This window comes from Pseudophryne corroboree, chromosome 2, assembly GCF_028390025.1.
Source record: "Pseudophryne corroboree isolate aPseCor3 chromosome 2, aPseCor3.hap2, whole genome shotgun sequence".
Classification (NCBI taxonomy): Eukaryota; Metazoa; Chordata; class Amphibia; order Anura; family Myobatrachidae; genus Pseudophryne; species Pseudophryne corroboree.
The window spans coordinates 48,223,764-48,236,428 of NC_086445.1; the positions used below are offsets into that span (position 1 = coordinate 48,223,764).

At 46.7% G+C, this 12,665-nt stretch overlaps 1 protein-coding gene across 3 annotated transcripts in view; it reads left to right on the forward strand.

The window, feature by feature from the left end:
• Positions 1 to 8,757, forward strand: part of LOC134997212 (ornithine decarboxylase-like) — a 222,578-nt gene extending 213,821 nt beyond the window's left edge. For all 3 annotated transcript variants that reach the window (XM_063951258.1, XM_063951257.1, XM_063951259.1), the window contains exons 9-10: positions 2,324 to 2,583; positions 8,529 to 8,757. In XM_063951258.1, the coding sequence (XP_063807328.1) occupies positions 2,324 to 2,578 (255 nt within the window). In that variant the 3' untranslated portion in view covers positions 2,579 to 2,583; positions 8,529 to 8,757. The remainder of the gene's footprint in view (positions 1 to 2,323; positions 2,584 to 8,528) is intronic.
• The last annotated feature ends 3,908 nt before the right edge of the window (positions 8,758 to 12,665 follow it).

A 12,665-nucleotide genomic window follows, 5' to 3' on the forward strand; every position in this document is an offset into this window, starting at 1 on the left:
AGAAGACACCTGTTCTGGCTCCCTGGTCTCCCCCGGGGTCTCCAGCAGGGAGAGCAAACACCGGGGCATGGAGGGAGGTGTAGTTTCATGCCCCTAATAGCAGGTGGAGTTGGATGAGTTTAAGCTGCCCAGCACACGGCCTGCGTGACAGGGAACGCTGTAGCTGCTAGAGGCGAGGGCTTCTCCCTGTCACTGGGATGGGTACGGGCAGTGGCGGGACCCGGCAGCAGATCGACTGAGGGAATGTAGAAGGAGTGTCACACACCCCTGCCACCGTGCCGCTCCGCTCTTGTTGATATGCGGCCAGCTGCCTGGTGACCGGGTGCTGGGTCACACGCTAATGGGTTCGGGGCCACATGCAACCTGCGGGCCCACAGCCCTTGCAGCTGTAGTGATCCTAAATGACAGGGGGGGGCACGTGCCTGGGTGCCCCCCCCCCCCCTGAATCCGCCACTGCGCATATCATTTAAATCCGCATAAGCTGCTTGTGCATCCTGGAGGACTGGAGATTGTGATGCTTTAATCATGGGACTTTTGGGTGTCAATGGGTGACTTTCTCTGACACCGTGGTCCTCCTATACTAAAAGACGCATTTCGGTTGGTCCGAACATATCGGACGTTTTCTAGTCTAAATACCGCAACACCTCAGATCCAATACGCAGAAGCCAGGAAATAGACGCACACTATTACATTGCTCTAGTTCCAGGAAATAGATGCACATTTGTAATGTCCAATGTGGTGCGATAATTTCCTGGGCGTCATTATCGGTTTCCATCAAGGGCGTAGCTACCATAGGTTCAGGCAGTGCAGCTGCTATGGGGCCCAGAGCTGAGAGTGGCCACCTTGCCTGTCAAAGTTACATGTGTTATATACATTTTCTGCCATTGTGTGGTACGTACGTAGGGGTCCTTTCAAACTTTTTCCTTGGGGTCTGCAATATATCTAGGTATGCCCCTGGACCTGCTCATAGTGTAGTATAAAATTAACTGGAGGGCATTTTAATGTTATATAATATGACCCGGGGCACTGTAATGAGGCACAATATGAACGGGGAGCTCTATACTGTATATCATAATGTGAAATGAACTAGGGCACTATTATAGGGCATAAAATTAACAATGCTGCAGAGAAGTGTCTCTCTAGAAGCATTGGGAGGGGGCCCCTTCAAAATGTTGCTATGGGGCCCACAAAGTTCTGGCTACACCCCTGGTTCCCATTACATCCCGGCCTATGGGGGTCATTCCGAGTTGTTCGCTCGCAAGCTGCTTTTAGCAGCTTTGCACACGCTAAGCCGCCGCCTACTGGGAGTGAATCTTAGCTTTTCAAAATTGCGAACGAAAGATTCGCAATATTGCGAAAAGACTTCTCTGTGCAGTTTCTGAGTAGCTCGAGACTTACTCTGCCAGTGCGATCAGTTCAGTGCTTGTCGTTCCAGGTTTGACGTCACAAACACACCCAGCGTTCGCCCAGACACTCCTCCGTTTCTCCAGCCACTCCCGCGTTTTTCCCAGAAACGGTAGCATTTTTTCACACACTCCCATAAAACGGCCTGTTTCCGCCAAGAAACACCCACTTCCTGTCAATCACACAACGATCACCAGAACGAAGAAAAAAACTCGTAATGCCGTGAGTAAAATTCCTAACTGCATAGCAAATTTACTTGGCGCAGTCGCACTGCGGACATTGCACATGCGCATTAGCGACTAATCGCTCCGTTGCGAGAAAAAAATAACGAGCGAACAACTCGGAATGACCCCCAATATCTGAATCATGGGGGTAATTCTGAGTTGATCGCAGCAGCAAGTTTGTTAGCAATTGGGCAAAACCCAGTGCACTGCAGAAGGGGGGAGGGGGGGGGGCAGATATAACATTTACAGAGAGAGTTAGATTTGGGTGGGTTGTTTAATTTCTGTGCAGGGTAAATACTGGCTGCTTTATTTTTACACTGCAATTTAGATTTCAGTTTGAATGTACCCCACCCAAATCTAACTCTCTCTGCACATGTTACATCTGTCCCCCCCTGCAGTGCACATGGTTTTGCCCAATTGCTAACAAATTTGATGCTGCGATCAACTCAGAATTAGGCCCCAAGGCCTTAGTTTTTTAAATAACCTGAATACTAAACTTACCGCAAAATGACCTTTAGCCTAAACACTAATTTGTGTTACTCCAAAGTCCTTTTAAATGTGCAGGGAGGAAAATGTATTGTGGGAGTGGGAGTGCGTGGTGTTGGAAATGTGTTGATGGTAATTAGTATTAGTGGGGGTCAGCCATGGGATCACTTATATTACAATAACTATGTTCTACAATTGTTCCCCTACAGGTCATTCTCCCGTCGGCAGAACGCTTTCCCAGTACGCTATGGGGACCGTGCTGCACAGAGAAGGATATGATCCTGGAAGAGGTCGATCTCCCAGAGCTGGAAGTGGGGGATTGGCTCATATTCCAGAACATGGGAGCTTATCACATCTCCATGGCAACTGTGTTCTGCGGCTTCCGTCCTCCACGTGTTCATTATATTCTCAGCAAAGACAAATGGATGATTTTTGAGAGACAGTGTAGCAAGCTGAGCTATTAAACTCTGTAGGTTTTTATTTTTTATTTTTACCACTACTACATTTGCAATCAGTTTATATAATACATAGGGGGAGATGTATCAAGCCTTGGAGATAGATGAAGTGTAGAGTAGCCCTAATCCACCAATCAGCTTCTGTCTTTTATTTAGCGCAGTCTTTGAAATGACAGAAGCTGACTGGTTGGTCTTTGCAACTACTCCACTTTGTGTCTCTCAAAGCAGGGTATTGGTGGTCATTCGAGGCGTGACACGGCAACAGAGGCAGTGGGCGGGGGCGTGGTGGCACATTTGCATCATTATAGCCATGCCCCCGCTGTACAAAGCCAATATTACCAGCATTGTACAGCAGGGGGTGTGGCTATGATGCTGCAACTCAGTGCAAATCATTCCATCAGCCCCTCCCCCAGACTGCCAGCTTTCACAGGGGGGCCGGGGGAATGCAGATGGTGGGGGCCAACTCCAGGTTTCTTGCCCACTATTTTTCCGTGGGGCCGAGAGCACCACCTGATTCTTGGGAACCTCTTGGCCATTCTGGGAAGGTAAGCAAGTGCAGTATGCCTGATGGACTGGTCTGGCCTAAAAGCCTGGCTAAGCTGCTCGGCTCACAGGGAGCCAGGGGCTGGCCAAGCAGCTCCGCCTCCCATCACTCTGCTCGGCTGCCCAGCATACAGAGACACAGAGGAGGGTGCTGATGGTGATCCACATGTGACTTGATTTATTTTTTGACATATACTGATTTCATATTCTTAAAGAGACACTGTAAAGTACAGTAAATAATAAACAATTTAAGATTTGAAAATTCTAAAATGAACCTGAATGCCTGAAACTATTGTCATTATTATAAGTAGGATTTTAATATATCTACCGGTAAATCCTTTACTCGTACTCCGTAGAGGATTTTGGGGAGCATCAAAGACCATGGGGTATAGATGGGTCCTGTGGAGCCTTGGGCACTATAAAATTTGAATAGTGTGGGTTTGCTCCTCCCTCTATGCCCCTCCTCCAGACCTCAGCTTAGGAACTGTGCCCGAGGAGACGGACAACCTCGAGAGAGGATACTACAATGTTGTGTGGCGAGATTCACACCAACTCACACAGAATTTATAACATGCAACCACAAGTAACTCAACGAAAACATGTCAATATACATGAACCAAAGAGTGGCAGCAACCGCTGCCATTACTTAACAAGTAACAACTGAGCAGGGAACAGAAGCACTGGGCGGGCGCCCAATATCCTCTACGGACTATGAGAAAAGGATTTACCGGTAGGTATATTAAAATCCTATTTTCTCTTACGTCCTCGAGGATGTTGGGGAGCATCAAAGACCATGAGGCCTATACCAAAGCTCCCACTAGGGGAGGGAAAGTGCTGATGTTCCCTGCAAAATTGATTGACCAAACTGGAGGTCATCAGAGGCCAAAGTATCAAACTTGTAAAACTTTGCAAATGTGTTTGGTCCTGACCACGTAGCTGCTCGGCAAAGTGGAAGTGCCGAGACAACCCGGGCAGCCACCCAGGAAGAGCCCACTTTACGAGTAGAGTGAGCCTTGACCGAAGTCGGTTTCGGCAGACCCGCCGAAGAATAAGCGTTCTGGACAGTACAACAGATCCAGCGACTAATAGTCTGCTTAGTAGCAGGACACCCAATTTTATTGGGATCATAAAACACGAACAATGCTTCTGACTTTTGAAGAGGAGCAGTCCTCTTGACATATATTTTTAAAGCCCTTACTACGTCCAAGGACTTCCCCGTAATAGAAGCGTCAGTGGCTACGGGCACCACAATAGGTTGGTTGATATGAAAAGATGATACAACCTTTGGAAGGAACTGCTGACGTGTTCTTAACTCAGCCCGATCCGCATGAAAAATCAGGAAAGGGCTCTTGTGAGACAAGGCCCCCAATTCAGACACCCGCCTTGCGGATGCCAAAGCCGACAAGGTGACTACTTTCCATGTAAGAAATTTTAATTCTGCCTTCCATAACGGTTCAAACCACTCCGATTGCAGGAACTGCAACACCACATTAAGGTCCCATGGCTCCGTAGGAGGCACAAAGGGAGGTTGTATGTGCAGAACCCCTTTTATAAAAGTCTGAACCTCTGGAAGGGTAGCCAATTGTTTCTGGAAAAATATGGACAAGGCCGAAATTTGGACCTTGATAGAGCCTAACTTTAGGCCCACATCCACTCCTGACTGTAGGAAAAGGAGTAATCTACCCAATCGGAATTCTTCCGTAGGGATCTTCTTGGACTCCCACCAAGAGACATATTTCCGCCAAATTCTATGGTAATGTTTTGACGTCACAGCTTTTCTAGCCTGAATCAGGGTAGGAATGACCTCGTTCGGAATACCTTTCCGGGCCAAAAGCTTTCGCTCGACCTCCATACCATCAAACCTAGAAGCAGCAAGACCCTTCGAGGCACTGGGTTTTGACTTGGAAGAAGAATGAACCTTCTTCTTAGAACGAGACTCAGAATTTTTTTCAGGCCTTTTAGGGCCATGAGTTTTGTCAGAACCGCAGATACTGGATCTGGACGGTTTTGTTCCAGAGACCTCAATGTTAGAACTAGCCGCAGGATCCCTCCCACAAAGTGTGGGAGTAACCACTTGGAATAAAGTATCCCAGCCATCAGCTTTAGGCAAAGGAGCCTTACGACGCTTTGAAGATTTAGGTAAAGGTCGTTTACACTTTTGTGAAGCACTCAAAATGGACACCTTCTTTGGAGATGTAGTCTCAGGCTGCACTGCCTCAGCCACCGTATGAGAAAAAACAGTCTTCTTTGGAAGGTCGTCTAGCAATGGAAGTGGATCCAGGTCTGATTCTTGTACCTGTGTCCCTGTAGTAAATGATGTAATCTCATTGCAAGGAACAATTGCAAGATGTGTTGATAGCAATTCAGTGGTTGTTCCTTCAGTACAGTCTACTGTAAGATCAGATTGTGGAATGATCATTTTCGTTTGCAGAATTCTGCTATTTCTATCGATTGCCTTTTGTATTCTCCATAATTGTCTATGCCAATTTTGCCAGGAGGAAGTTTTTAACTGTAAACGGGAATGTAACTTCGCAGTTGAGTTTGTGATCCCTCCCGACTGGACACCCACAGGGGAGTCCCAGCGTCATTGTGGGGTAGAGGGCGGAACAGAAGTAGACTTCTGATCCTGAAGCCCTGCCGTTGCAGGCTTTCCACCACGTCCCTGACCCCTTCCTCTACCAAAGAAAGGGGTGGAACCTCTATCTCTCCCCGCTTTACCAGCTCTGAAAGGTTGCGGAGATGGACCAAAATAAGGTTTCTTCGTAGGAGGAGCAGCAGAAGGGAGAAAAGCAGACTTGCCTGCTGTAGTTTTAGATATCCATGCATCTAGTGCTTCTCCAAACAAAGCCTCCCCTTCATAGGGTAGGGTTTCTACATTTTTCTTAGACACAGCATCTGCAGACCACTGGTTAAGCCAGAGGCCTCTGCGTGCAGATACCGCCAAGGCAGATGACCGTGCATCTAATAAACCAATGTCTTTCATGGCTTCAACCATGTATTCTGCTGAATCCTTAATATGAGTCAATGTGGATATAATTGCATCCTTGTCAATGGTATCAATGTTTGCAAGCAAATTCTCTGCATATTTTTCAATGGCATTGGAAACCCATGCACCTGCAATGGTAGGTTTAAGTATAGCCCCACTGGCTGAGTATATAGATTTGAGGGTATTCTCAATTTTCCGGTCCGCCGGTTCCTTCAGTGAAGCCGTGCCGGGGGCGGCTAACGTAACCCTTTAGGACAATCGTGACAGGGAGGCATCTGCCACGGGAGAACTTTCCCATTTTTTTCTATCACCCTCAGGAAAGGGATAGGCCAGTAATAGTCTCTTAGGTAATTGGAATTTCTTGTCTGGAGTCTTCCAGGCCTCACTAAACAGAGCATTTAAATCTTCCGACACAGGAAAAATAACTCCAGGCTTCTTATCCAAATTAAAATAAGCTTTCTTCCCCTGTACAGGAGTTTCATCAGGAATATCTAACACTTCCTTAACACTTGTAATCAAATTCTGAATACGCTTAGAGAGGGTAGCATCCGCTACCTTAGAATCCCCGTCAGTGTCCCCTGTGTCGTCATCAGTATCTGTGTCGACATTTAGTAACCGCGCCAAGGAGCGCTTGGCGGGACCTGAAGAGAGAAACCCCTGCTGAGGCAGAGGGACCTCTACATAGGGTATCTTCTATAGATCTCTTCCAATTCTGAAATTCCTTATCAGATTGTATAAATCTGTCATGCAACTGAGCAATCATATGTTTAATGGTCCCCAATCCTTCTGGTTCTTCCACAGAAGGATCAGGGAACAACACACCGGCCTGTGTTTATCAGGGAGGAAATCTCCCTCAATAGAAATAACCGCTGCGTCGTTTAAATTCTCCATTGTAAAAAGAAAGGAATACTCTGTACATACACACATATACACACTCAGTCACACAGGGTTTTACAGGTCCTGCACTGAGATCTGGAACGACACAGAAGTATGAGCCAGCCCCCACAGCGCTATGAGAAGGGTTAGAACTAACTCTGCTGCGCTTTATTTATATGTACATATAGACCTTATAGGTCCTATAATCCACCAAGAGCTCTCCCCCTTTCTATAACACCCTGGTACCACAAGGAGTGAGGAGAAGGCCAGCATCTCTGCAGCGCGTCCTGTGCGGGCCGGTGCAGCTTCATAAAATGGCGCCGGTAGGCTGGAGCTGAAAAAGAGAAGAAGTTCGCCTCCAAAATGGCGCAGAATCTCCCGCCTTTAGTTATTTATATTGGCCGGGGTTTATGTAAACAGTGGCGTCGGGCCGCTGTTTACTATGACCAGACTCATTCAGGGAATTTCTACTGCCAGCTCAGAGCGCCTCAGAGCCCCTTCCCCCCCCCCCCAGCGCTCTGTACCCAGTGGAGTACCTCAGTGAACCAGCGGTGCACAGCCTGTCAGCGCTGCGCTCCGTCCCTAACAGCCGCCATTGAACCCCAGTTATCCCTTTTGGATACCTGGGGTTTTTGTACTCACCACTCGACGTCTTCTGGCTAATTCAGGGGGTGGCAGCAGGTGCTGTGGGAGTGAGCGTTCGCCATCGGGGGGCTATGCGATCAACACCCTCAGGAGCTAATGGTGTCCTGTCAGCGGGAGCAGGAGCCATGAAGTCTACAGGTACTTGGTTCCTGCTCTCCCCTCTGAGTCCCACGAAGCAGGGAAGCTGTTGCCAGCAGCTTCCCTGAAAACAAAACTTAGAAATATCTTCATTTCCTCACTCCTCTCAGGAGCTCACTGGAAGTGCTGCCGGCTCTCTTGGGCACAATTTCTAAACTGAGGTCTGGAGGAGGGGCATAGAGGGAGGAGCCATCCCACACTATTCAAATTTTATAGTGCCCAAGGCTCCACAGGATCCGTCTATACCCCATGGTCTTTGATGCTCCCCAACATCCTCTAGGATGTAAGCGAAATTTAATTTTACATTTGTGGCTGCAGCAATGCCTTCACAGAGAGTATAACATGTATCTATGTTTGTTGAAGTGCATTGAGAATGATACAGATGTGTCCCCATACACCTGGGGGTAAATTTACTAAGCTACGTGTTTTCCCGATTTTGCAAACATGTGAGTGTTTGCCCATTTTTACATGGGAAGAGGGGGATTGGATCATATTCCTGTGAACAATTTCGCAGAGGGGTACAGCGCACAGGTTGTACAATAAAAAATACCAATTCTATTTTGCTTTTTTTTTTTTTTTGAAAATGACAACTCAAAGCAGCCAATAACACTGCTTACATTTATAGTGTCAATAAAGGCACAGTGGTGTACAGCACACACCGCTTGCATAATACTATATATATAATATTGTATAATATATAATATTGTATTTTTTTTTTAAGTGACAACTCACAACAGCGAATCACACTAATTATATTTATTATGTCAACAGAGGCGCAGTGGGGTACAGCGCACACAGATTGTATAAAGAGAAAATTATTCAGGGGAAAATGACAACTGAAAGCGGCGAGTCAAGCCGATTATATTTATTATGTCAACAAAGGTGCAGTGGGGTACGGCCTGTGGAGTCACAGTGCAGCACCAATGTGACACACTAAAACAATAGATGTAACTAAATGTATGCCCTATAAAAAATAATAAACAATGACTTGCTAACTGCCTGTACTGCCTGTACTGTAATTTATTATTAACAACGGGTGTGGTATGGTATGCCGGCGGTCGGGCTCCCGGCGACCAGCATACCGGCGCCGGAAGCCTGACCGCCGGCATACCGACAGCATGGTGAGCGCAAATGAGCCCCTTGCGGGCACAGTGTTTAATCTCCCTCCAGGGACCCCCACGAGGGAGATGAACTGTCGGTATGCCGGCTGTCGGGATTCCAGCGCCGGTATACTGTGCGCCGGGATCCTGACAGTCGGCAACCTGAAGACCACCCATTAACAACACTAAGTAGCACTGGAGTGGATGGACACAGCAGACATAGATAAGTCAGCTCAGCCACTGGAGTGAATGGACACAGTGGATTGGACACAGATAGACCAGCAGCTCAGGTACTGGAGTGGAAGAATACAGTACACACACAGATAGATCAGCTCAGCAAAATGGAGTAAGCACAGACCATCAGGGCACACAGCTCTCTCCATGGACTGCTGTAAAATGGCACCAATCACAGCTGCAGGCAGTTACTGTATACAGAATCCAAACCCTGCAGGAATCATACTCCGGGATGATGACATTTTGCATCTCTTTGGAATCTGATCATGGCGGGGAAAACATGAGCCGCCACTTGGATTCACTCGGATCCTCAGTTTTCCGAAATCAGAAATCCAAGCACGCTCATCTCTAATATGTGTATATATATATATATATATATATATATATATATATATACTACTCAAAAAAATAAAGGGAACACTAAAATAACACATCCTAGATCTGAATGAATGAAATATTCTTATTAAATACTTTGTTCTTTACATAGTTGAATGTGCTGACAACAAAATCACACAAAAATTATCAATGGAAATCAAATTTATTAACCCATGGAGGTCTGGATTTGGAGTCACACTCAAAATTAAAGTGGAAAAACACACTACAGGCTGATCCAACTTTGATGTAATGTCCTTAAAACAAGTCAAAATGAGGCTCAGTAGTGTGTGTGGCCTCCACGTGCCTGTATGACCTCCCTACAACCCACACAAGTGGCTCAGGTTGTGCAGCTCATCCAGGATGGCACATCAATGCAAGCTGTGGCAAGAAGGTTTGCTGTGTCTGTCAGCGTAGTGTCCAGAGCATGGAGGCGCTACCAGGAGACAGGCCAGTACATCAGGAGACGTGGAGGAGGCCGTAGGAGGGCAACATCCCAGCAGCAGGACCGCTACCTCCGCCTTTGTGCAAGGAGGAACACTGCCAGAGCCCTGCAAAATGACCTCCAGCAAGCCACAAATGTGCATGTGTCTACTCAAACGATCAGAAACAGACTCCATGAGGGTGGTATGAGGGCCCGACGCCCACAGGTGGGGGTTGTGCTTACAGCCCAACACCGTGCAGGACGTTTGGCATTTGCCAGAGAACATCAAGATTGGCAAATTCGCCATTTACGCCCTGTGCTCTTCACAGATGAAAGCAGGTTCTCACTGAGCACATGTGACAGACATGACAGAGTCTGGAGACGCCAAGGAGAACGTTCTGCTGCCTGCAACATCCTCCACCATAACCGGTTTGGCAGTGGGTCAGTAATGGTGTGGGGTGGCATTTCTTTGGGGGGTCGCACAGCCCTCCATGGGCTCGCCAGAGGTAGCCTGACTGCCATTAGGTACCGAGATGAGATCCTCAGACCCCTTGTGAGACCATATGCTGGTGCGGTTGGCCCTGCGTTCCTCCTAATGCAAGACAATGCTAGACCTCATGTGGCTGGAGTGTGTCAGCAGTTCCTGCAAGACAAAGGAATTGATGCTATGGACTGGCCCGCTCGTTCCCCAGACCTGAATCCAATTGAGCACATCTGGGACATCATGTCTTGCTCCATCCACCAATGCCACGTTGCACCACAGACTGTCCAGGAGTTGGCGGATGCTTTAGTCCAGGTCTGGGAGGAGATCCCTCAGGAGACCATCCGCCACCTCCTCAGGCGCATGCCGAGGCATTGTAGGGAGGTCATACAGGCATGTGGAGGCCACACACACTACTGAGCCTCATTTTGACTTGTTTTAAGGACATTACATCAAACTTGGATCAGCCTGTAGTGTGTTTTTCCACTTTAATTTTGAGTGTGACTCCAAATCCAGACCCCCATGGGTTAATACATTTGATTTCCATTGATAATTTTTGTGTGATTTTGTTGTCAGCACATTCAACTATGTAAAGAACAAAGTATTTAATAAGAATATTTCATTAATTCAGATCTAGGATGTGTTATTTTAGTGTTCCCTTTATTTTTTTGAGCAGTGTATACATATATCTATCATATTTATAGATATTGTAAAATGGGTACTTGAAATAAGGACTCGCAGGCAGGTATTTCGGTTCGAACACAGCGTCTTTACTGGTAGCAGACACTGTGCAGATTATATTCAGGTTTGGGTCTGGTCACACAGGTACAAACAGAAAAATAAAAACACAAACATAAAAAGTCCTAACACTGCATGTGCTCCATCATCAGTCCCCTGTAGTGTCTTGCAGCCACACACATGGCATGCTCTCCTGGAACGGTCAATGTCCACAGTCCCTTGCGCTACAAACTGTTCCCTGCTTTCTGGCCTCTAACAGGCATCAGCACAATGCACCGAATGTGTCGCATTTTACCGAATATGTCCACTTCATGAGGCCTGTTACATGATTTGTAATGAGACAAAGTTGCTCCCAACTCAGCATCAGCCTCTATATTTCTCTCTTTTCTTTTTTCTGCTCACCAGCAACATATGGATTTCCACATTTATAACACTTCAGTAGTGTCTATTTAAAAAATATATAATCAGTTAATGTTATAAATCAGAAAAGCAAATGTAACACACCAACAGGTATGGAACCATTTGTCTCGGCATGCCACAATAAATTAAAACAATGTGACAGATGTATTAAGCATGGAGAGGTGATAAAGAAGTGATAAGAGGAAGGTGATAATGCACCAGCCAATCAGCTCAAAACTGTCATTTTTCAAACTTGTAATGATTGGCTGGTGCGTTATCACCTTGTACTTATCACTGCTTTATCACTTCTCTAGGTTTAATACATCTGCCCCTAATCCCCTAATCTCTTATACCATATAAAGGCCCATACACACTATTGGGCACTACACATTGGCCGATCCGCCGCCGAGCTGCCCGATGGCGGATACAGCCGACGGGCGACCCGGCGGCAGGGGGCGGGGACAGTGATGGGGGGAGTGAAGTTTCTTCACTCCCCCCGTCACACGGCTCCATAGCAGTGCAGGCAAATATGGATGAGATCATCCATACTGACCTGCATGCAGAGCCGACGGGGCACCAGCGATGAACAAGCGCGGGGCCGCGCATCGTTCATTGCTGGTGCCTCCACACTCCAAGATATGAACGGTATCTTGTTCATTAATGAACGAGATCGTTCCTATCTTTGAGTGATGTCGGCCAGTGTGTAGGGCCTATAAAAGACATGACCAATGTGAAAGATGAACAATGTGGAAGATGAACAATTTCCCTTGAACTTCCCAGATCCGTGTCAAATGAAATTGAGTGTACACACTAGTGATGTGCACCGGACATTTTTCGGGTTTTGTGTTTTGGTTTTTGATTCGGTTCCGCGGCCGTGTTTTGGATTCGAACGCGTTTTGGCAAAACCTCCCTGAAAATTTTTTGTCGGATTCGGGTGTTTTGGATTCGTTTTTTTTTTTTACAAAAAACCCTCAAAAACAGCTTAAATCATAGAATTTGGGGGTCATTTTGATCCCATAGTATTATTAACCTCAATAACCATAATTTCCACTCATTTCCAGTCTATTCTAAAAACCTCACACCTCACAATATTAATTTTAGCCCTAAAATTTGCACCGAGGTCGCTGGATGACTAAGCTAAGCGACCCAAGTGGCCGACA